The 26,124-nt window shown below is 42.5% G+C and overlaps 1 protein-coding gene across 1 annotated transcript in view; it reads right to left on the bottom strand.

Annotated features, from left to right (window-relative positions):
• The window catches only part of RELT (RELT TNF receptor), a 92,057-nt gene that overhangs the window by 25,752 nt on the left and 40,181 nt on the right, over positions 1 to 26,124 (bottom strand). Inside the window, exons 2-3 of the mRNA XM_089513040.1 lie at positions 9,247 to 9,331; positions 1,126 to 1,257 (exon numbers count right to left, since the gene is read on the bottom strand). Coding sequence (XP_089369166.1) covers positions 1,126 to 1,257; positions 9,247 to 9,291 — 177 coding nt within the window. The 5' untranslated portion in view covers positions 9,292 to 9,331. The remainder of the gene's footprint in view (positions 1 to 1,125; positions 1,258 to 9,246; positions 9,332 to 26,124) is intronic.

Below are 26,124 nucleotides of genomic sequence, written 5' to 3'. Positions count from 1 at the left end.
TCAAAAGAGCAAAAATTCAGTCAGCACAATTCAGCCTCCACATTTGGGGCTTTGACTTTTGCAGTTTTGATTATTGGTGAATATGGTTAATATATTTTCTCTAGGAATTTCTAGGTCTTACAGCACAAAACAAACAAAGAGCTTCATTTATATACCGCTTCATACTGAACTAACAGTGTCTAAGCGGTTTACAAAGTGTAAGCTAATTGCCACCAACAATCTGGGTACTCTAAAAGAGACCTCCTCGGAAGGATGCAAGTCAGAGTCAAGCTTGAGCCCTTTCGCTGGTATTGAACTCGCAACCTTTGAGTGAGTGGCTGCAGGACAAGCATTTAGCCACTGCACCACCAAGACCCGACTCTTTCAATTATCATAAGTGGTATTTTTGGCAGCCCCCCCAAACTTAATCAAATTCATTCGGGATGCGTGTGAACAACAGACGTTTAACCCCGATTCATCCTGGATTATTTCACAGTGTGAATAACCTCGGGGAAGAAGTAGCTTTCAAAGGCGTGCTCTTCATCCTTCATCCCAGACCTCCTCTCCAGGGAAAAAGCCCGGGATGGAGCAGCCTGTAAAGGCACATAATAATAATAATAATAATAATAATAATAATAATAATAATAATTTATATCCCGCTCCTCCGAACGATCAAAGCGGCTTACATTAAAATAAACCAATAAAGTACAATATCAATATAATATCATATAATGATATTATAACCCTACCCCTCCCATCAGTAATAATAAAATACAATTAAATTATCAATGATTAAAACAACCATTAATAATTAACAATTATTAACAATAAGCAGAGCAGAGGCAACTAGGCGATTGTCGACAATCAATCACAGATTCTTAGTGTACTGATCTTGCTTTGGAAAGGCCTGCCGGAAGAGATGTGTACACTCTCCTCTTGCTCCTCTGTCCCAGGCTTTTTCCCTAGAGAGAATGCCCAGAAAGCCTGGGAAGGGGGAGGAGAGTCCAACCAGGTGTCACCCCTCTTCTGGGTGTCACCCAATGTGGTCCATACCCTCCGCACCCCCTTAGTGATGCCACTGACCACCATAGAGAAAGCCCACCATGACATTAGGTCTCTAGAGATGGTGCAGGTACGTTTGCTTACTCGGTCTGGCTCCTCTCCCGGTGGACATCCTTCACAGGTGACACAACGGCCCTCGGCGTTCTGATACTCCTCTATGCCACAGGTTTGCGCCCATGCCTGATGCCAGGAAAAAGCCTGATGCCAGGAAAAAGCCTGAAGGGGGGATATGATAAAAACTGAGCTAAATTTTCTTTTACATTGGTTGAAAATGGGAGAGGACAGCACAGACGACAGAAGAATGGATTGTTCATCTGCTAAATTAGAATCATAGAGTTGGAAGAGACCACAAGGCCATCCAGTCCAACCCCATTCTGCCATGCAGGAAATCTAAATCAAAGCATCCCTGACAGATGGCCATCCAGACTCTATTTAAAGATCTCTAAGGAAGGAGACTCCACTACACTCCGAGGAAGGAGTAAGTTCCGCTATCAAACGGCCCTTATTGTCAGGAAGTTCCTCCTACTGTTGAGCTGGAATCTCTTTCCCTGTAGCTTGCATCCATTGTTCTGGGTCCTGTACTCTGGAGCAGCAGAAAACAAGCTTCCCTCTTCAATGTGACATCCCTTCACGTATTTAAACAGGGCTATCATATCACCCCTTAACCTTCTCTTCTCCAGGCTAAACATCCCCAGCTCCCTGAGTCCTTCCTCATATGGCAAATTAGCCCAAATTAATGTAGGTTTTAAAGGATAAAGCAGTGGAAGAGTTTCTGAAAAGCTGGAAACCATTTATGGACTTTTTCAGCAATAAGGATTCTAACGATGTAATAACTTTTGGTTGTGGCTACTAGTAACCACAATAAATTGATTTAGTTGCTTCTGTAATGCTAGAATAAAAAGTTAGAATGCTAGCTTTTTTTTTTTTTTTTGCATTATAGTTTACTATTATATTTTACTATTGTATTTTCAGTATTTTAGTATTGTGTTCTAATATCATATTTTAATATTTTATATTGAGGTATACATATTAATATTAATGTTTTATTCTTTTGTAAAGTGCCATGTACATCAGTGGCACTATATAAATAATTGACCATCATCGTTGTCATAGAATAATATATTCTGCTTTTGGATCTCCCTTCTCTTTCATTACAGTAAGGATTGCAGGTGTCAGGGCTCTTTGTTTAAGGTATTAGTTCGTTCATGGTTATTGTTTTAGTTTAATGTATTAGTTTAGCACATTAGTATGCTGTTTTAGTCTATTTTTAGACATATTGTTATGTGCCTTCAAGACATTTCTGACTTAGGGCGTCCCTAAGGCAAACTCATCCTTATTTTCTGGGGCAGAGATCGTGTGAGTCACCCAAGGCTTTTATCTTTTAACTACAACTTATTCTTTTAATGAGTAATGTGTTTTAACACTGTAACAGTTTAATTCTATTTGCATGCTCACTTTTGTATGATTTTGATTGTATTCTAAATTGTAAGCTGCTTTGAGTCTGGGGTAAAAAGCAGGAAATACTAAAGAATAACAATGGTGATGATGATGATGATGATGTCTTTCAATTCCTGAACAGGGAATCGAACCCTGGTCTCCAGGGTTGTGGTCCGACACTCAAACCACTACATCACGCTGGGTCTCTTAGACACACACACATGTGTGTGTGTGTGTGTGCGTGTGTGTATGCACATTTGTATGCATTTATATCTTCTTTTCCTGCATGGCATCATGGGGTTGGACTGGATGGCCTTTGTGGTCTCTTCCAACTCTATGATTCTATGATGTTTCATTATGCTGATGCTGAATTAGACTGTCTATTACAAGATTAACAAGTAAATAATTTAAATCGGGGGAGAGGATTGGAAGGAGCATGTCGATCCTTAGAGTCAATCCAAGACTTTGTAACTTGAAAAACAAGATGCCCTTCATTCCACATACAGAAACAGAGTAGACAGGAGGCGACTGAACCTTTCTTTAGCTGCTGGCTCATGGCTTCCAGGTCAGTGGGCCAATGAACCCACTCTTTATTTTTGTCTGATCATTAAAGGAGCTGAAGTGCTGAACCTAGAAGTGGATAGGGTTTAGCACCTTGGATACATCTTTTAAAAGTCCAAATTCAGAGGGGGGAAAAACTCCTTTAACAATGATTTTTTGTTTTAAATCCTTCCAGGAGTATTTTTAATCTACTATCACAAACTGTTGGAGTTGGAATGGAGATGGAATCCAATGGCTTAGGTCATGGGTAAGGAAATGTGTAGCCTTCCCGCTATTGTTGGAATACAGCTTCCATCAGCTCCAGCTGGCAGAGGCAGTGGTCCAGGATGATGGGAAGTGCAGTCCAACAATATATCGAATGCCACAGGTTGCTCATCCCTGCCTTAGATGGAGTGGACTGTCTGATGTGTGATGCATATGACAAAGATATAAATATAATTGGAGATGTGCGTCTTTCTATGGAAAGAAAACCCACAAGGACAAGAGAACTTCCCAGTAACAATGCATATCACAGAGGAATGTAAAAGAAACCTATCAGTGGAACAAAATACCAGTAAGCTAACATTTTAGAAAGAAAGAAAGAAAGAAAGAAAGACAGACTTAAGATGTTGGGCTACATCTTGTATGAAACTGCACAGTGAAAAAGGAAATAGTTTGTTCATATGAAATGTTAGTGTATTTACCTTTAAGACACTGGTTTGGAACTGGAGTAACATAAATCTTTGCTGCAAATTACAGCTCTGCAGATCATAAAAGTAAACTTTCCATGCTCTGACTCAGTTAACAAAATACACTAAAACAAAACACCACCATAGGGAAAACAGAGCCAAAACCCCCTAAGTTTCCCATTTATCACTGACACAATCACCAAAATATGTCTAGTTGTAGCTGTGAAGTGGATATGGGGCGAGATCTGGAGTTATACACCAGCTACAAAATGGCCAGGAATGAAAATGTCTCCTGTTGACTATGGTGAAAGGCTGCTGGTGGATAGCTTCCAGGTCAGCAGAGCAGTAAATCCATTCCAGATTTTAGCTGAAACTTCCGAACAGGCAAGGTACTGAATCTTATTCCTGAGAGGAGGCTCAGTAACGTTGATGTCTCCTTCATGGTTCAAAATAAAATCCACATTAGATCCACCACCTGCAAAGATAGGGAAGCCAACATCCACTATTGCCTTTTGATATAGGTCAGTGGTTCCCAACCATTGATCTTCCAGATGTTTTGGACTTCCATAATTCCAGATTGCTGACCAAGTTGGCTGGGGCTTCTGGGATATCTCAAGTCCAAAACAGATGGCAGACCAAAGGATATAAAGGATCCCCACTAAACATTAAGAAGAACATCCTGAGGGAAAGAGCTGTTTGAAAGTGGAACAGACTTCCTTGGAAGATGGAGGACCCTCCTTTGTTAGATGTTCCTAAAAACTAAGGTTGGAGACCTATATCTTAGGGCTGCTTTCGCACTAGCTTCTTGCTCCGGGGTTGAACTAGATGACCTGGGACAGGTTATCTAATGTTATTCTAATTTGTTGTCTGCCTTATTTTATTGACTGTTAACATGTACTATATTTAATATGTATTATATTTAATTATTTTTGTAGAATGTATGCCATAAGCAGGTTTATTTTATGTGTTTTAATTGATTGTATGTACAGCACTGTGCAAATTTACAGTGCTATATAAAGCTTAATAATAATAATAATAATAATAATAATAATAATAATAATAAAAGTACAGCATCTCCTATCATTATAAAGTTCCAGATCTTGGTTTCCATTTCTTGGTTCTTTTTATGGAAATGAGTGTGCTCCACTGTGGAAGGCTAGAGGAGACAAAACAGTTTTCTTCGTTGTAATATTGACGGTTTCTTCTTTTTAATTTTCCTCTCCGATCCTCATTAAAGGCTCATTTACACTGGCCAAAATACTCCAGCTACTCCAGGAGTATTCTGGCTCCCATTACTTCCATACTCCATAGCGATGCCAGGTGGCTGTCAACATACATGCTGGGCACCTCATTGTAACTTCTGAAGGAGCAATGTATGCCAAAGGTGGTAGTGCTGGGCAGCAGCGGGCATGCATGTGTAAACACCCACTTTGCATTGTTTCGGAGTGCTCTGGGTTTTCCTGGAAAATCCTAAGCAAATGGTAAGTCTTTTTGGTTTTACAAATTTGGTTTTACCACTTTGGGCAGCATGTCTACATGGGGCCAAAGGAACAAGTTTCCCCGTTTTCAGAGCACCCTACAATAAAATGGATGGGACAGATTTGGTACAGAACTGCCCTCTTACATCGTGAAAACAGTCTGCACTTGAATTGGGGATTTGACCGTGCAGCGAGAAGACAGGGCGCCGTAAGGGCAGGAGGAAACCGGTTCATTTGGCCTGTGTAGACATGCCCAAAGTGGCAAAACCAAATGTGTTTCTTAGAGTTCAGTGGTTCAGGATCCTGCAGCTCTGTTTGTAATTTTTCCAAATGAATGCCGCTTTGAACATATCAGATGTGATACTTTGATGCCAAGCCAAGTTAGACATATGTTTTTAAATAAAACAAAAAGTGACTTTCAGTTTGTAAATGCTTCAAAGGCTTTCCCCATGGCTGGCTCGGTTGGGCCCCTTCTTGCTTTGTTTCTGTCGGAACGTAAAGACACTTTTATCTACACTTTGAATTTTGATTATGGAGCTGTAGTGGTGTGCAGTGTGTGTGTGTGTGTGTGTATGTGTGTGTATTTTTATATAATCTATATCTGTATTTACTGTATATACTCATGCATAAACCTGGAGATTTTAGTCAAAAAATTGACCCCAAATACAAGGTCAAGTCTCCCTTATCCAGAATCTGAAATGTTTCCAAATCCAAAATCGTCCACAAGGTTAGCTGAGATAGTGGCACCTTGCTTTCTGATGGTTCATTGTACACTAACTTTGTTTCATGCACAGAATTATTAAAAATATTATGTATAAAATGACCTTCAGGCTATGAATTATATGTTATAGGGTCATTTACAAAGGCATGGGGGGATGCTGAAAAGGGGATAATAGTTGCCGTTCTTTTGTTGCATTAAAAATACACTAATTGAAATAAAACTGCACCTGGCAGTGCTACTTCAGGCCCACTGCGATTAACATTATTATTATTATTATTATTATTATTATTAGTGTTTTGTGGGTTTTTTGGGCTATGTGGCCATGTCCTAAGGAATAAACTCTTCTAGAATATGGCCACATAGCTCAAAAAACCCACAAAAAACTATGGATGCCAGCCGTGAAAGCCTTCGACTTCACATTATTATTATTATTATTATTATTATTATTATTATTATTCTTTTAGCCCGCCTTTCTCCCAATATAGGGACTCAAGGCGGCGAACAAGTGCAACCTTACTCATAGTTAGTGGGAACAAGCCAACTTCAAACCACAACTGAAAAAACTGACTAGTTTTATCTAACCTCCATATACCCACCAACATTTCACAGATGAAAACTGGGATATGTGTGACCAAGCAACATCAGAGTGCGATCAAGGTGGCAAAAGTTACTAATCTGGAAGAAGCTAGGAGAGGCTGCAGCAGTTTGCTTTTGCCTGACTGGGAAGGGCAAGATCCTGCCCCTTTGACCCGTCTCCCTCCCTGAGTCAGTTTTAGTGCAAACTGCATTTGTGCTTTGAATTCAGTCTGCAGCAATTGCAATAAAATGAGGAGAAAGGGAGAAACAGGAAGGGAGAGAAATTGGGACATTTTAACAGCAGCCGAAAAAGTGGGACAACAGAGGATTAGTAGGGACTGTCCCTGTGCAAATCAGGACAGTGGGAGGGTGTGCCATGCATGTGTCAAATCCTAGTCCAGGGATGCTCAGACCAGTTCCAGAAGTAGCTGAAAGTCTCTGTAAACTGGGAAGAATTGTCTCAGAACCAGCTGATGATTACAGGGCAGCAACCTCACATGATTCGGCTTTTGGCTCTCTAGCACATGTGGCAATCAAAGCTGTCATTAAGACTATGACAAGTCCTGCCATTATGGTTTTGTCAGCTTCTCCTAAAATTTTCTTTCCTGGCGCTGGCTGAGATTTCATGTGCCACGTGGCTTCAATCAAGAGTTTTATTCTGGGAAGGAGAAGGAGAGGCGACTTTCGCCCCACCAGCCCTAAGTGGTATTTAAGTGCAAAGATGTCCACGCTGCCATACTTGAAAGACTGATTCATTCGCTCCTGGGTTCACGCAAGGTTTACCGTCTCGGCCTGTAATATCTAATCGGTCTGCCAAGAAACACTTATGAACAAGAAGAGGACAGAGGGAGCCATGAGAAACCTTGGGACACTTTAAGTGCTGTAGATTTACAAAGTCTTGAGATTTTACAAGGTCGTGGGATTTGTAGATTTACAAAGTCTTGACCCTTCTCCGGCAAAGAGCTCTGGTGCCTCACCAAACTAGATATCCCAAGAATCTGTAGGATGGAGCCATGGTCACTGAAGTAGTGCCGAACTGCATTATTTCTACAGTGCAGACGCACCCCCTCAAGTCTACAAAAGCTTATGCTACAACTTCTTCCACACAGTTAGCCTCAAAGGTGCTACAAGATCCCTTTGCATACTGATATTCCAGGCTAAGTCCACAACATCTCTGAAAATAAAAACCAGCATTAAAGCTGCTGCCACATCTACTTTTTATGCTGCGTGGCTATTTTTAAAAAATCCTCTAGTGACAGCTAGTGTGGCGTAGTGATCTACAACTCTAGAGACCCGGGTTCGATTCCCCGCTCGGACATAAAATCCACTGGGTGACCCTAGGCAAGTCACATACTCTCAGCCTCAGGGAAAGGCAATGGCAAACCTCCTCTGAACAAATCTTGCAAGAAAACCCCAGGATAGTTCACCTTAGGATCACCATAAATCGGAAATGGCTTGAGGAAATGCAAAACACACAATGTTGACATAATACTTAAGACATTATGCAGTGGAGGCCTTCAACTGTAAGCCTTCCTTGTGGTCACCATGAAACCAGTACCACATTGGGATGCATTCAATGGAGAATGCGCTTCATAGAGATACAGGAGTGGGTTGAGAGTACAAATAATTAAAGTTATAGCGTTATTTTCCAGAGCGGTAGGCATTTGAGCTGCTCCAACTCTCAAATCGACAACATCCCTTATGATAAGGGACATCTGCCAATGCTATAAGGTACAACCTTTTTTGCCCTTAAATAAGTGAGATCCCTTACAATAAGGGACACCAGGCACCCTTGCCTCCAGTTGAAGGAGAGGATGCTCAGGATGACAGTGTTGCCTTAAAAATTCATTTAAAATGTATATTCTTGACCACACTGCAGCTGTACAGCATTGAAGTGGCTTCTATGGACTTTACTGTTCAACACAGAGATTGCAAAACTTTCTTTGGCTAGACTACAACTTGCCGTACTCTTAAAAGCATGTGTAGACTAAAGTCTACTTCCTCAGCTACATATGCATCTGAGGAAGTAGACTTTAGTCTATGAAAGCCCATTCTGCCAACTTCTTTCAGTTAGTCTCAAAGGTGCTACAAGATCTTTCTACATACTGATTCTACAGACTAACACGGCTATATCTTTGAATTCTTAAAAGCTCTGATTGCAAGTAAAGTTTTGTTGTTGTTGTTCAGTGCAGAGCTTGGAAAACTGTGCATTTATCCTTAATATCTTTTTATTAATGACATGAAGTTGGGGTCACCAGTATCTTATGCATACAATGGTCCTGACATCACCTGGGGGTCTTATGCATGCAATGGTCCTGACCTGAGAACCCTACATGCGAGGTAGGTTAAGATCTGAATGGCATGGCTGGCTTAAGAAGGTCTCTTTAGTGACCTTCATTGCTGAGTGGGGACTTGAACCCAGATCCCTAGTGCTGGAAGACTTCCAGATCAAGCAGAGCTCCAGCTAGTTTCATTGATCTCGTAACAGTCCAAAGCTTGGGAAGTAAGAAGCTTGAACATTAAGAAACAAACACCATGAAACAACTGGTGGAAGGAATCATTTTAAAAGAAAGGTCATTCTGGATGATAACACTCAAAAGCCTCAACCAGCACTGCCAGTGGTGTAGTCCATGGTCCCCTGCTGTTTCTTTCAGGCTCAATTTGCAAAGCAACAGAAGCGTTTGATGTAGGGTAGAAACAGCCAGGTAGAGTGATGAAATAGATAGACAGACAGACAGTATTCAGCAAGAGAATTTTTACTTACTATAAGGAGGCCGATGACTGAACAAAAATTCAGAGTCTTCTTCATCTTGTAGGAGGTCAGTTTCAGAGCAGCTGCAAAGATGTCGCTGTGGCAGAGGGGGAAAAGAGAGAATTTGCATTATTACCTCCAGAGGTAATACTAGCCTGACAGATCTCATTAAAGAGTCCTCCCAATGAGGCTGCTGCAGTCTCCTCTTTTTAATGATCCATGCTCCCCTCCATCCCAGATGCATTCCAGCAGTAACACTGTTTATTTCTGCAAATTATATTCAATTGCAGAGGAAACCTATCAGCTATGATTAAGTCAGAGGAAAGGAAATGAAGAGGTATGTGGAGTCTTCCTCTCCAGTAGGAGTCATCATCCTATTTCCCTTTTCTGTTTATTTTTATATGGGATCCGAGGCTGTCGGAAATCATTTATAGTATCGCACACCTTCCACGCTCCTTCCGTCTTAAAAAACACACCAACAAATAGCTCCTCAGCCAGAACAAAGGACATAAGAAACCAGCCACTAACAGTCAGTCTAGTCCAGCATCCCCAAACAGCCAGATCAGATGCTTCCAAAATGCCCACCAAACCTGGCATCATGGCACCAGTTCCCATTTCTCTTCACAAATGCCAATCAGAGGTATATTGTTCCTGGATATGAAGGCTCTAAATAGCAATAATGGCAGACAGTCATTACAAGGCATGGCTCTTTTCCATGAATTTGCCTGGTATCCTTTTAAAGCAGGAGTGAGAATAATGGGCCCTTTGAAACGCTGTAGGACTGATACTATTCCTTATGGCTATCCTGGCTAAGGCTAAGGCTTCACTGCAGAAATAATTCAGTTTGATACTGCATTAACCGCCATGGCTCAGTACAACGAAATCCTGGGATTGGTAGTTTGTTGCGGCACCAAAGCTCTCTGACAGAGAAGGATGAACATCTCACAAAACTACAAATCCCAAGATTCTATAGCATGAACCCATAGCAAGAAAAGAAGTTTCACACTGCATTATTTCTGCATGTAGATGGAGCCTAGGATGATGATGATGATGATGATGATGATGATGTACAGTGGGTCCTTGATATCTAACAACAACAACAACAACAACATTTATTTGTATCCCGCCTCTTCCTGTATTGTATTGAGGCAGGTAACAACAAACATAAGAACAATAAAAATAAAACACAACAAACCACAAGTAAAAACAGCAAAACATATAAAATCCAATTCCCTCTCTCCCTCCCACCTTAAAATACCATTAAAAATGACATCTACTGAGGTTTGGTTCCAGGACCCCCCATTGATACCAAAATCAGTGGATACTGAAGTCCCATTAAAGACAATGACATAGAGTACAATGGTATCCCTTATATAAAATGGCAGAACCAGACTTTGCTTTTTGGAATGTATATATTTCAAAAATATTGTCAAGCCGTGGATATTTCAAGCAGTGGATAAAAAAATCCATATTGTATTATTATTATCATTTATTTAGATAGCACCATCTGTGTATATGGCGCTTTACAAACCATAGCAGAATAAAACATGTATATACTGTTCAATAATATAAAATACTAAAAATATAACTTTAAAAAACCACACATACACACAGACATAATGGAAAATAAAACAAAATAGGTGGTACAGATAATCGAATATACTAAAGATAAAGGTAGGACCACTGGGACTTGCATCCCAAAAACATCTAGAGGGTTGCATGATTCCCCAACCCAGTTTATGTTTTTAATTAGAACTACACATCCTGATAATCCATCCTAATAACTAACCAGGGAAGGGCTTGGCCCTGGTAACAACGGAGCAGTGTATCTGTTCTGGGTTTCCATCCAAACTTTATACAAGCTATCCAAGGTGCTGAACCTATTTTGCAGCTTCAATGTCAGGGGAGCAATGGATCCTTTCTGGATATTAGCCAGAACTTCAACGGAACATCACCTTGCAAGCTCCTTTCTAAATCTGAAGCTGTTCAGTCATTCCCAAATGGCCTTCCAGGTGTTTTGGACTTCAGTTCCCAGCAGTAAGGAATCCTGGGAGCTGAACTCCACAATGTCTGGGAGCCTGAAGTCTGGGAGCCACTGCAAAACTGCAACCCCATTAACAAGCAAGTTCCTACTCCGGCCCTGTGGTTTGGCTTTCCCTCTTCAAAAGAAAGCCAAGTTGCTATAAGTCACCCCTGGAACAAACTACGGACAATGCTCTCCAAATATATTCCATCACCACTGTCTTTTTTAGAGAACGACGTGCCATTAAAACAAACCCTGTCCAGGGCAGCGGTTGTAAAGATCTATCCACAGGAGGCTAATTGTGCAGAGAGAACCCGCAATGAAATGCCCAGTATTCATTTAACTTGATCGATTTGGCCCCTAGAGAGTCCCCATCTGTCACACTTCCAACACTACAAGGCATCCTTGCACTGTCAGCAGCCCTTGGCAGTGCCTGGGTTGGCAACTGCGGAAGAAGGGCTGGGAGCTTGCTTTCTTGGCGCTGGCGGTTGGATACACTGCAGGCAGTGTTACTGGCAAGGACAACGAGGAACTGATCAAGTTTCAGGTCCTCGGGAAATTCCAAGCATCTTGTACAACTTGCAGTGAGAGAAGTGGCACTGTCTAGAGTAGGGTTGCCAGATCTCAGGGCCTGATCCCTCTTTTCTGGGGAGGAATCTCAGGATGAGAGCTCTGCTTTGAAAGGTGCAGGGTGTTTACAATCTCACTTATGTTGTTGTTGATTTTAACGGCATGCTCTCCTCAGCTACAGTTGATGCTAAAGGTATCATGCTTGATACCTGAGATGTGAAAAGTGGTGTTGTCCACAGTAGCATTGCCTGATGGGCCTGATCCCTCTTTTCTGGGGAGAAATCTCAGGACGAGAGTTCTGAAATGTGTCCCTGTGTTTATAATCTTACTTATATTGTTGATCTGAATGGCATACTCTCTGCAGCCACGATTGATGCTAAAGGTATCATACCTGATACTTGAGATGTGAAAAGTGGCATTATCTAGAGTAGGGCTGCCAGATCTCAGGGTCTGAACCCTCTTTTCTGGGGAGAAATCTCAGGGTGAGAGCCATGAAATGTGTCCCTGTGTTTATAATCTTACCTATGTTGTTGATCTGAATGGCATACTCTATGAAGCCATGGTTGCTGCTAAAGGTATCATGTTTGCTGACCTCACTAGGACCCAGTGGCAACACAAGGGGAGGTTCCAGTATTTTAGGATTTGGCCCAGGCTTGGTAGTGATAGACCCTAGAACAAATTGTACGGCAGAAAAAGAGAATCATAGAAGAGTTGGAAGAGACCTCAAGGGCCATCCGGTCCAACTCCATTCTGCTATGCACCTATTTCTCACAACCGTCAATTGAAGCATTCCCTGTGAGAGATGGCCATCCAGCCTCTGCTTCAAAGCCCCCAAACAAGGAGACTCCCCCACAATCCAGGGCAGCATCTTCTACTGTTGAACAGCTCTTACTGTCAGGAAGTTCTTCCTAATATTTAGATGGAATCTCTTTTCCTGCAGTTTGCATCCATTGCTCTGGGTCCTATTCTCTGGAGCAGCAGAAAACAAGCTTGCTCTTTCCTCAATATGGCATCCCTTTAAGTATTTAAACAGGGCTATCCTATCACCTCTTAACCTTCTTTTCTCCAGGCTAAACATCCCCAGTTCCCTAAGTCTTTCCTCATAGGGCTTTATGGTTTCCAGACCTTTCACCATTTTGGTCACCCTCCAGCTTGTCAACATCTTTCTTGAATTGTGGTGCCCAGACACAATATTCCAGGTGAGGTCTGACCAAAGCTCAAGAGACCCCTAGCTCAACTTAATAGCAAAAATCCAATTTTGGCTGAAAATCTGCTTGAAGGGGCACAGCGTAACCATTAGCTATCACCTCCACAACCTAGATATAGCCCCAACATTGCCTAGAAGTGATTATGGTGGTATAGTCCAGCAAGGGATGGCCAGAAAGAGAGGAAAATTGATCTCTGACCCTCCACATGTGCCCCTCTTCACGCTTTAAGAGCAGCCTGACATTATCAGGTGATGATGCTTATCTGCATGCAAAGAAAAAGTTTCACCTTTTTGATGCCAGAATATGGAGAGACTTTTAAAGTCCTTGGAGAAACCCAAGGCTATTGTCTTGTTTCTTAGCCAGCTGGCATTCCCAGTCCTGTCTCGTTTGCCTCCAAGGGGCTCCAGGAAAACAACACTGCTGAATCCGCTCCTCATTTTGGGAGAAAACACCATCATTATAAGAGCTATTATGAGCTTTTATAAGCTATTATAAGTTTGCTCAGTGGGCTTAGTTGCTCAGGATTTTTAAAGAAAGCATTCTTAATGGTATTTTTAACATATGATAACTGAGAAAAGAAACAGAAAGGTGGAGGGGAAGGAAAACAGGGAAAAGGACATTAAGAGGATATGAATGTGAATTTGGCACATACGGTTTCCTGTTTTGGGGGGAAAGTGGGATGCATGTTTTTAATCTGTTTTTTCCTTTCTATATGGTAATTTTATCTATTCCTCTTTTAATTGTTATTATCTTAGAATGTACGCCTTGGGCAGGCTTTTATTTACTCCTAATTTTACCGACTTTGTACAGCGCTGTGTATAATTACAGCGCTATAGAAATAAAGTTTAATAATAATAATAATAATGCAAAACAAGATGCTGTTGCTGATGATTCATTGCAATGATATATTGGAACATAGGCAAAATAAATAAATACATCAATGATTTGTCCTCCAGAAAGAACTAGTAAGAACTTAAGTTTGAAAAGTTGTCAAAAACTATGACCTGTTACAGACTGCCAAAATAAAGCTGCTTCGGATCTCTTTGGAGGTATGCTATTTAAATGATGCCTGGGTCCTAAGAGTCCGGAGGTCGCGCCAAAGCCACACTCCATTCCTAAGCACTGGAGTGCAGCTTTGGTGCAGCTTCCGGATTCTTAGGATGCATGCATCATTTAAACAGCATACCTCCAAAGAGACCCGAAGCAGCTTTATTTTGGCAGTCTGTAACAGGCCTATGTTGGAAAATCAAGCGTTCTCTCTTGCCTCCCCCTTCACTGCGTTAAATCAATTGGGGATTTTAGATAGTACAGGGCCCCCTCCATGACTATACTCATTCTGAGTTCTTTATTTCACATTTCTCCATTCCTTCTTCTGTTTCTAGCTATGCATGGTCATCAGTACTTTGTGTGTCTAAGCTACCAGACCATGTGGTCCAAGAAACATCTAGAGAAATCAGAAGACTAGGACTTGGAAGGGCAACTGAGAAGGAATAGGATGAGATCCAGGCATAGAAAGATACATAACTGAAAACTAAAGTTAGGATCATCCATGCTGTTGTATTTCCAGTTCCAATGCATGATATGTATGATTGTGAAAGCTGGACAGTGAAGAAAGCTGCTGGAGAAGAGTTCTGAGGATACCATGGACTGCTAAAAAGACAAATAAATAGGCCCTAGAGCAAATCAAGTCTGAGCTCTCCCTAGATGCCAAGATGACTAAACTGAGATTGTTGTACTTTAGAGATGTAATGAGATGGCATGACTCACTAGAAAGACAATAATGCTTGTTAAAGTTGAAGGCAGTAGGAAAAGAGAAAGACTGCTTTGCAGATGGATAGTGCCAACGTGGCATACTGGACTACAACTCTGGAGACCATGGTTCGATTCCCAACTTGACCATGAAACCAACTAGATGGCCTTGGCAAGTCACACTCTCTCAGCCTCAGGGGAAGGCAATGGCAAACCTCCTCTGAACAAATCTTGCCAAGAAAACCCCTGATAGGTACACCTTAGGGTCTCCTGATGGCAGAATGACTTGGAGGCCTCTCATTCATAGGGCGACCATAAGTCAAAGTCAACTTGACCACAGTTAACAACAAACTTCTGCTCTGCTCTGCTGAGGCCGGCTGTTTGCTAATAGATCTGCTCTTCATATTTTCCCCAAAAGGGCTAACACCCTGGGATACACCACTTTTTCTCACCGATGGTGATGTAACAATCCTATGGGGCTTTAAAATTCAAACTGAAAATAATATAATATACCAGTCATAACTTTGGCTGAGAAAAAGAAAGCTTGGGTTATCTTTTGAGTTGAGAAGAAGAAAGTTTGGGTCGTCAGTTTTGTAAGTTTTTAATTGCACTGTGTTTTTAGACTGCAAGCTGCTTTTTTGGGGGAAAGTGGGGTACAAATCATAGAATCACAGAATAATAGAGTTGGAAGAGACTGCAAGGGCCATCCAGTCCAACCCCCTGCCATGCAGGAAATCCAAATCAAAGCATCCCCAATAGATGGCCATCCAGCCTCTGTTTGAAGACCTCCAAGGAGGGAGACTCCACTACACTCCGAGGGAGTTTGTTCCACTGTCAAACAGCCCTCACTGTCAGGAAGTTCCTCCTAATGTTGAGGTGGAACCACTTTTCCTGCAGCTTGGATTCGTTGTTCCGGGTCCTAATCTCTGGAGCAGCAGAAAACAAGTTTGCTTCATTCTCAGTATGACATCCCTTCAAATATTTAAACAGGGCTATCATATCACCTCTTAACCTTCTCTTCTCCAGACTAAACATCCCCAGCTCCCTAAGTCCTTCCTCATAGGGCATGTTTTACAGACCCTTCACCATTTTAGTCGCTGTCCTTTGGACATGCTCTAGTTTCTCCACATCCTTTTTGAATTGTGATGCCCAAAACTGGACACAATATTCAAGGTGGGGCCTGACCAAAGCAGAGTACAGTGGCACTATTACTTCTCTTGATCTAGACACTATACTTTTACTGATGCAGCCTAAAATTGCATTGGCCTTTTTAGCTGCCGCATCACACTGTTGACTCATGTTCAACTTGTGGTCTACTTGGACTCATAGATCCCTTTCACATGTAGTTTCATTCAGCCAGTTGTCGCTCATTCTATATCTGTGTGACAACTGGCTGAATGAAACTACATGTGAAAGGGATCTATGAGTCCAAGTGCAGTACCTTATATTACTCTGTTGAATTTCATTTTGTTAGCTTTGGCCCAGCTTTCTAGTCTATTCAGGACATCTTGAATTTTGATCCTGTCCTCTGGGGTATTAGCTATTCCTCCTAATTTGGTGTCATCTGCAAATTTGATGAGTATGCCCCCAATTCTGTCATCCAAGTAATTGATAAAGATGTTGAATGATGATAATGGGGCAACCCTTGTACCATACCCGGAAGCTACAGATGGTACAGAACATGGCAGCCAGATTGGTCACTGGTACATCCAGGGCCAGTCATAGTACACCTGTACTTAAAGATCTACACTGGCTGCCCATTCGCTTCCGGGCGCAATACAAGGTGTTGGTTATAACCTATAAAGCTCTACATGGCTTGGGCCCAGGATATCTAGAGGACCGCCTCTCCCCATACATTCCGCCCCGCACCCTCAGAACATCTGGGCAGCAACTACTGAGGGTCCCAGGGGCTAGACTAGCCTCCACATCAAGGAGGTCATATACCATCATTGCCCCGACCCTCTGGAACACGCTGCCCATAGAGCTCCGCTCGGCCACCTCCCTGGCCCAGTTCAGGAAGGAATTAAAAACCTTCCTGTTCCAGCTAGCATTCCCAGACACAAGTTCCAGCTAGTCTTTCCCCCCTCTGACAGCAGTGGTAGCTGGCTAGAATGGGGTTTTAATATGGGTTTTAATAGTCTTATTGTATTTGTATTTATATTGTATTTGTATTTGCATTTGTAATTTGTATTTGATTTGTTGTGCACCGCCCTGATTGTAAGAAGGGCGGTATATAAATAAAACTTTTATTTATTATTTATTATAATGAAGATGATGATAGATATAGCCAAATTGAAGGCAGCATAGAAAGGGGTAAGTCTATGAAATAGTGAGACCTACTGCAATTCAGTACTTCTAGGAAAAATGAACTACTGTGATTCCAGCAATGAAGGGTCCTTTGAGGGCAATTCCACCTGGGCCAACAAAACATTTAAATGAAATTGCCATAGATGGGCTCACAAGATCATTATTGCAAAAAGCAACACTGCTTGGAACGGTTCACATTATCCAGTGATACTTTACTAATTCCTAGATTCCTGGGACAGAACCTGGATCATCTGATGGTCCAAATCTCGTCAGTAATATCTAGTAGATTGTGAAACCTGATAATAGTAAAAATGGTAACTATAACCACCACAATGACACTTTGAGATAAATTATGTTCCCAAAAATACATTTTCTTGAAGCTGACATTTTTCAGATACATGTTCATCTCTAGCTAAATCAGTTAAAATCCTCTGACCATTGAATGACAGTTGGTGAACATTTATCTTCCCAACGATGGGTTATAAATCTGGGTGTCTTAGTAATAAGAAAAGTCAGGGTGGCTGAGGAACACTGAGGTGCATCTTTCATCATCATCATCATGGTTTTCCCCCAGTATTAGGACACAGCTTACAAATTTAAAGAACAATACAATGAAGTGAGTATTAAAATAGAATTAACATAGAATTAAACTAGTACAATATTAAAATACACCATAAAACGCAGGAAAAAGCAGAACATGCTAGACAGTTCAAATGTCACAGGTCCTTTTCTGGCTAGCAGTCACTTAACAGTCTTGACACTCATTATCTATCGTTAATTACCAGTCCTAGCATTTTTCTGCAGTCATGGCAAATGGGATGCAAATGACTTTAAATTAATGAAGCATTCAGCACCCTTACAGGAGAAAAAAGAGAGAACACATTGCTCCTCCTCCAAACGAGGGGAAAAAAAAGCAAAGAGGCTTAATGGAGCAGTGGTGGCATTGTGCAGTTCTGCACATGTTCTTGGATTGCAAATCCCATCAGTCCCAGGCAGCCTAGCCAGTGGTGAGGAATGTCAGTAGTTGCAGTCCACTCCAGTGACATCTGGAGAGCTACCTGATTCCCATTTCTGTGTAAATGCCACCAAGAGATGACAAAAGCAATATTAAGTTTCATTGGTAGATTGCAACACTAGAAACCCCAAGCTATCATGCTTACAATGAGCACATGATCTACACATTTCAAGCTCATTTTGCTCAGAATGCTGTTGCTTAAGCACAGCCTGGAACAGTTCTGCTGAACTACAACTCTGATGGCTGGGTGAATCTGGGAGTTGTAGTTCACCAGAGGAACTTTTGAGGCAACCACAATCCCCATCAGTTAAAAAGCAAAGACCTTTTGATTTAGATAACCTTTTGGCTATTCAGTGGGGGCACACGTGCTGTGCTTTTATTCTTATGTTTTAAATGCTTTTAAATTAGCACTGTTTTAAGTGGGATAGTTGAATTGTTTCTAATATTTAAAAACATTATGATGGCGAGATTCCACCTAAAGTTTAGGAAGAATTTCTTTACTGTAAGAGCTGTTCAAGAGTAAGATAAACTGCCTTGGAAGGTGATGGACTCTCCATCACATCACACTAGCTTTTGTTTTCTTGGTTACATTTCTTCAGATGTCATTTTCCACCACCTTCCTCTTAGGCTCAGAGAGTATGACCTGGACCAGGTTGCCCAATGGATTTCTACAGCTGAGTGGAGATTCAAACCCTGGTCTCCCAAAGTCCAACATTTGAACCACTGCACCACACTGGCTCCCATTTTCTAGTTGGCTGTCTTCTTTTTTAAAAAACGTTGCTCTGCTTTTTCACAAAACTATTAATAGCGAAAGATTCTTTTGGGTGCCACCTGCAAGACCAAAGAAAGAAAGAAAGAAGCAAATCCACAGCAAGAACAGAGCAATCCCTGGGGGATGTTGTTACTCTGCCATCAATGCACCTGGCATCTCCCTGCAGAATAAAAATCTAAGGAAAGAAATGCCCATTTCATACCAGCCTCGCCAGGGACCGTTTGTCAAAAGGCTGCTACTTGGAACACTACAGATGTCATGTCTTTAATTAGGCTAGAACCGGCTAAGCTCCCAATTAGACCACCGTCGGGATAAACCTTCCTCGCATGGACTGTCTTTGCCAACCAGGAAGAAAGTCCTCATTTCACCTATGTGGGAATGGCTTCCTTGTCAAGGATGCGAAAACAATTTAATTTCCATAGAGACAAGAGAGTGAAAAAAGAGGCACTGCAGGCTTGAGGGCAGAGATGGAATAGAAAAAAGGGAAATGGGAACCAGTAGAGGTAGGATGGAGGGAAGATGGGTTGAGCGTACTCTGCATACAACTGTCACCACCTTCTGTCATGGCTACACAACCCACTCACCCCCCCAATGTATTTGCAGTGTGCGTATACAGTTGGTCCTCAGTATCCACGGATTCCTGATCTACGGATTCAACCATCCATGGTTTGAAAATATTTAAAAATATATATAGATTCCAAAAAGCAACCCTTGATTTTGTCATTCTATGTAAGGGACACTGTTTTACTATGCCATTGTATTTAAAGGGACTTGAGCATCCATGGATTTTGGTATCCACAGGGTGTCCTGGAACCAATAAGTACCAAGGGTCCACTGTACTAGGATGGTTCGATTCCCCTCCATTTCCCAGAGCCTCCGTTTGAAAAATCCTCTCCATTTTCAAGTTGCCAGTTCCCACTTCACTAATTTCAAAATTAGAAGTGATTTCTGCACGCTTTCTATTTTATGTTTTTTATTTTGGGCTGTCCATGGGACTCCCAGAGGGTCCTAGGACAGAAAATTGATTGTTTCACGCATTAGAGTCCCCCATCCCAGCATGAGAAGGAGCAGGGCTGAAATGCTGCACAATGTATCGTTACAGGTGGAGTTACGCACAGATGGTGCTATGCAACCCTGGCATCGAAGGGCAATGTTCTGCAACTGAATGCACACCTCAACTCAAAGTGCAACCAAATACACATGTATTTTCACATGTGCACCTGTATGCACAACGGCACCTCATGCACCAATCTGCTTCCACAACCTTGAACTGGACACAGGGATGTTCCACATCAGACCAAAATATCTCACTGTTTCCACTGGGACACATGCATAAAACAGGATTCTGGTCAAGGTCTTCTAGAAACTACATCTCCCAAAATCTCCAGTCCTCCAGGCCCACTGGCTGGGGGATTCTGGGGTCCCCAAATGTCAATTACAGCCACCCACCCCACTGTGTGAGAGAGGCACATTTCAATACACACACAATAGACAGCTGTAGTGTATGTCTACACAGAGCCACTGCTTCCCTCTTTTCATGCCCAGCTGTGGCATTTCTAAAGCCACCCTCTCCTTCTTTGCCTCGCCATGCAATGGGAGGAAACACAGATGGCTCTTTTGTGGTGGCTGCAGAAGGTGACGTGTTGTGTCACGAGGGAACGTGTGGGTCCCCCTCATTGTTCCCAAGCAATTCTGCTGAAAGAAAGTCTCTCTTTGTCAGAAAGGCCATGGGAAAAATATGGTAATGTCAACAGAGTCAGCAGCATCATTGGAAGAAAGCAGAGGTCCCTGGTCCTCCAAATGGGCTTATGGAAGAAACAGCAAACCCTGAGTTTGTGGTGGGGAGGGAGAAAAGGAAATCTGAAGAGAAGACTTTGATGGGAACAATTAAACTCCTGGCCCACCAGATGTGTCTTTACTATTGTTGTCATTATCACTGTGTAACTTGAATCACTCTCCTTTGGAATTCCAAAACCCAAAACTTTTTTCATGGGTGGCTGACATGGTGACACTTTTGTTCAGCATGCACAAACATGGCTTCATTAACCAAGTTATTAAAAATATTGTAAAACTACCTTCAGGCTATGTGCATGAGGTGTGTATGAGCCATAAGTGAATTTTGTGCTTCAACATGAGGGCCGTCTCCAAGATATTCCCTTATGTTGGAATATGCAAATACAAATACAGTGAGCCCTTAGTATCCACTGGAGTTTAATTCCGGAACCCCAAGTGTATACCAACGTCCCCGAAGGCTCAGATAAGGGAGACTCAACCTGTATATTGATGCTGTTATTGCTGTTGCTGCTATTATTATTATTTCCCCCAAAATTAGGACTCTAAGGCCCTGTGCAGACCAGTCTTAAAGGCTGGGTTGGGGACGTAGCATCCATATGACGCATGCCCCGGTTCCGCTGGGGAATTGCACTCCAATCTGGAAGGCTGCAGCTATCGCGCCCTGGAAAGGTCAGATCGGGGCCATGGTGTGCAGTTGCCATGGCTCTGATCTAGCTGTAAAAGGGGCAGCTGGACGCTACACATTCAGGGCTGTCTGCACAGTCCCTAAGGCTGCATTTTGGAAAGGTGAGAATCATGCAACCTTCCAGATGTTGTTGGTCTGCAGCTCCCAACTGCCCTTTGCCAAAATGGCCAATATGAGGGACACTGGGAATTGCACTCCAATCTGGAAGGTCCAACCCCATTCTGCCATGCAGAAACTCACAATCAAAGCACCCCTGAGAGATGGCCATCCAGCTTCTGTTTAAAAACCTCCAAAGAAAGAGACTCCACCTCGGAGGAAGGAGTGTGTTCCATTCTCAAACAGCCTTTACTGTCAGGAAGTTCCTTCTAATGCATCCATTGCTCTGGGTCCTGTTCTCTGGAGCAGAAAAAAAGCTTGCTTCATCCTCAATGTGACACCCCTCAAGTACTTAAACAGGGCTATCATATCACCTCTTAACTGTTTCTTTTCCAGGCTAAACATACCCAGCTCCCTAAGCCTCTTCTCATAGGGAATGGTTTCCAGATCCTTCACCATTTTGGTCGCCCTCCTCTGGACATGCTCCATGCAAACAGACACAGCTTGAAAATATTCCAAACAGGTTTCAATTCCAAAAAGCAAACTTGGATTTTACTATTTTATATAAGGGACACAGTTTCACTTAGACTTTGGGAGATTTGATTATTCACAGATTTTAATATGTTTTCTGTAGGAATATCTAGGTCCTCCAGTGTGACTCAACAGTCAACCTTAACTTTAAAAAGTCGCACTGAAGGACCTAGAGATTCCAAGAGAGAACACTCCACTAGGCATCTGTTGCTCCTCAAGCACAGTTCTATGGTCAATGTCTGGCAGATGTTGACCATAGGATTGCACTGGAGAACTTAAGAGATTCCAAGGGAGGTGTTCTCTCAGGTAAAAAAACACAGTGTTTTATTATTTTCAGTTTTTCCACATTCACAAGGGTCCTGTGCCTCTAAACCTAGTGAATGTGGAGGGACGTGTGTATTTTGATTTCCTCATCATCCAGAATGAATTCATGTAGATCTTGCATCACTGCAATAGATAGTGAAAAAACTGCTGATTTGTCAATCCTGCCCCAGTGGAGAAAGTAGGTCAGTTTGGTGGAACAGCTTGAAATGTATGCAATGTCAAGCCTCTACCCCCACCCCATAGTTTTCAGTGACCAGGGCACCACAAAAATCCAACTTCCCCTCAAGATTGTTCCTACATGAGTGGCTTTAACCCTAGCCTGAAAGATTGCCTGTAACTCTTAATTTCAGTCCTTGCATTCCAGCCCCAGGGACGTAGCCAAGGGGGGTGGGTGGGTTCTTGGGGTCCGGACCCCCCCTTCCATTAGAAAAATGAATGGTGTGTGCTGCTGCGCCGCCGCACCCAAGCCCCATTATAATGGTGGCACTTAGTCTGGACCCCTCCCCTTCCTAAAATCCTAGCTACGTCCCTGCCAGCCCCCACATTTGCAAAAAGTCTGGAAAACATGAAATGAGCATATTCTGATGTAGGAGATAAGCCGCAGCTTTGCAAGAAAAGACAATGCTGGAGAGGGAGCTAAACCCACTCAGCTTGTAGCATGGCAGTGTTGACTGTTGTCGAAAACCCCCGTGGGGCTGACATTAAAAACAATGAGAATTCAGGGCCGTTGCTATGCTCTTCCGCGACATCAGGCCTCTTGATGCTCAGCGTTGCAGAAGCACAGCTGTGCCTGGCGAAAGGGACTCTGCGTTCCATTTCTGGTAAGGAGCCTTTCTGGTAAAGCGGAATTAATGATTGCAGACGGCTGCTAAGGACAGGCTCCAAAAGCCTGGCTAGGGCATCATTAATATATATTTATCTTTTTTGGGGGCTTATTATTTCTATTTATATCTCAGCCTGCATTTAAAAAACAAACAAACCGGGATGGATAAGAAGGGCACTAAAACATCCTGGGTGTGCATGCATCTCTCAGAATGGTTTGAGTGTTGCACTATGAAGCTGGAGATCAGGGTTCGATTCCCAGCTTGGCCATGAAACCCACTAGGTGACCTTAGACAAGTCACACTCTCTCAGCCTCAGGGGAAGGCAATGGCCTCCTATGAACTAATCTTGCTGAGAAAAGCCCATGAGAGGGTTGCCATAAATCAGAAACAATTTGAAGGCACGCAACACATGCACACACAATAAATAAAAACCCAGCATGTTGTAACGGTTTGAGTTTTGAACTATGACTCTGAGGACCAGGGTTAAATCCTGGCTCAGCCATGGAAACTGACTGGGTGAGTCACACACTCTCAACCTCAGGGGATGGCAATGGTAGCCCCCCTCTGAAGAAACCTACAATCCCCCCCCCCCCATTAATTCTCCTTAGGTGAAACAGATACATAGATGACTGATAGATCCATAGATTGCTAGTTTCCAAGATGTGGTCTCCACCCACCTCCCTACTCTATAGGTTGCCAGGTCAGCACTACCTCGGGCCTAGAAAATTCACAGCCAAAACTTGAGACCAAGGAATAACTCTTTGTGATCTGACAGCAGCATAGGCCTTGTAATATCATTAAGAATGATGCATTAAGCATCAACCACATCTGTACAGAGTGTGTCTGTGTCTTCAAGTTGCCTGTAAACTTAGGACAACCCCATACATTTAATGGGTTTTTAAAGGCAAGGAATAGTCAGAGGTAGTTTGCTACTTCCTTCTGCTGAAAGACAGGCTGCAGCACCTGGTCCCCCATCCGGGAGCTAAGCAGGCCTGGCCCTGCTTAGCTTCCAAGATCAGAGAAGGTCTGGTGCTTTCAGTGTATTTGGGCTCTCCTGCAGAGCATGCCATCCAAACCATTCCAATGAAATGAAAAGAAAGAACCAAGTGTAACAACTGAGGTGAACATACATATACGTATCCCCCTTTAGATTATTTTAAATGTTTTATGTTTTTATTGCAATGTGTTTTTTTAAATGCTTTTGACCTGTGACCTACCTTGGGTCCATTATGGGAGAAAGGTGGCCTACAAATAAAATAAAATAAAATGAAATATATGCCTTCCAAGACAGCACACTTGCCCTGAGATTTTTCCTACCCAATCTGAGGACTGGAGATTCAGGACCAAGCCCTGAGATCTGCTAACTATAAGAGAGAAGGTTGCAGAACTGAAGCCAAGTTGATGAAGTGATGATGAATCTTTTGCTCAAAACTAACCAACCAACCAACCAACCATACTTTGTTCTGTTTCCAAAGATCCATGGTGGAAACTTTCATAATTTAAGTTCGTTTAAATCCTTACACCTTCCAGTTTACTTTGCAAAAAATAAAAAAATAAATCAAATTCTAGGAACACAAAGAGCTTAGCCAAGTCAACTCCACATATTTTTGTAGCATCAAGCTGCAAGCACTGAAGCAGAAGAAAGGAGCGTTGTCTACAAATATATTTATATTTCTGTGGCTGTGTGTTTAGAGATAATATTGCCAATGGTTGTTTTTAGCATGTCTGAGAGAGTACACCGAACACCCCAAGCACACGACCCAGTCAGTTTTAAAGCTTTGTCTCACTCAATCTCTCTTGAGCCACTTGGTTAATTTGATGGACAACTCCCAGCATCCCTAACCAAGATAGCCGATGGTCACAGAATGTGGACTTGTAGTCCAAAAAAACCCCCCACCCCCATCTGGAGGGCCAGCTACCCACCTCTACTCTAGAGAGCCAAATCCCTTCAAGGTATGTATGAAAGTTTTTTGTGTGGTTTTTGGGCTATGTGGCCATGTTCTAGAAGAGTTTATTCCTGACGTTTCGCCAACATCTGTGGCTGGCATCTTCAGAGAAGCATCTTCTCTGAAGAGCATCTTCCCTGAAGATGCCAGTCACCGATGTTGGTAAAACATCAGGAATAAACTCTTCTAGAACATGGCCACATAGCCCAAAAACCACACGAAAAACTATGGATGCCGGACGTGAAAGCCTTCGACTTCACATATGTATGAAAGCATTACCAGAAATTGGACATTCCAGCCAGCAGGGATGGGAATCATGTGGCCAGGGGAGATGGGATCTACAGTCCAGTAACTTCTGGTGGACCACATGATTCCTTCCCCCAGGACAATCTGCAGCCTATAAAACCACACAATCTGACCCATAACAAATTCTGGGTAGAAACAGCTCCTTATCAACATCATGCCCTCTGATCTCCCCACACAATTCAATCATGAGATTAAAAGCAAAGGGGCTGTCCTATGCAGGGTTGCCAATGCTTAGGGCCTGGCCTTGAATCTCCAATTTTTGTGGATCATCTCCAGGAGGGAAACAAGGGTGCAAAGTCTCCAGTTTTGGGGGGCTCAGCTCCAGGCAAGAGGAATAAAACACCTCACCTAATTTTCAGTTTGCAATCCTTAGCTGATTTCTCGCTGCAACATGCAAAGCACCCTGCAGACAGTCTATGGAGCTTATCAAACGGGGACGAAATGTCCTTGTCCTGTCCTTTTTCCATTCTCATAGCGCGATTGCAAGAAGATGTCATGCTTATCCGGACATTATCCAGTCCAGAAAGTGTGACTGACTGCAATTGCACAAAAGACTTTCAAATGACAATGCACAGATCCTGTCATTGTCCCGGCGTTGCCTGGCAGTTTGCATTAACGAGAGTTTGCGTTAATGCAATGCTGCTTCAATGATAGGATAATAGCACTACGTATGATCTGAAAGCCTTTTGAGGGATCACAGTCAAATACAGGATAAGGATAGGGGGAAAATCCCATCCTTA

This window comes from Sceloporus occidentalis, unplaced genomic scaffold, assembly GCF_023333645.1.
Source record: "Sceloporus occidentalis isolate IW3139 unplaced genomic scaffold, rSceOcc1.0.p SCAF_2, whole genome shotgun sequence".
NCBI classification, from domain to species: Eukaryota; Metazoa; Chordata; class Lepidosauria; order Squamata; family Phrynosomatidae; genus Sceloporus; species Sceloporus occidentalis.
This window is presented reverse-complemented; position numbering and strand designations above follow the sequence as displayed.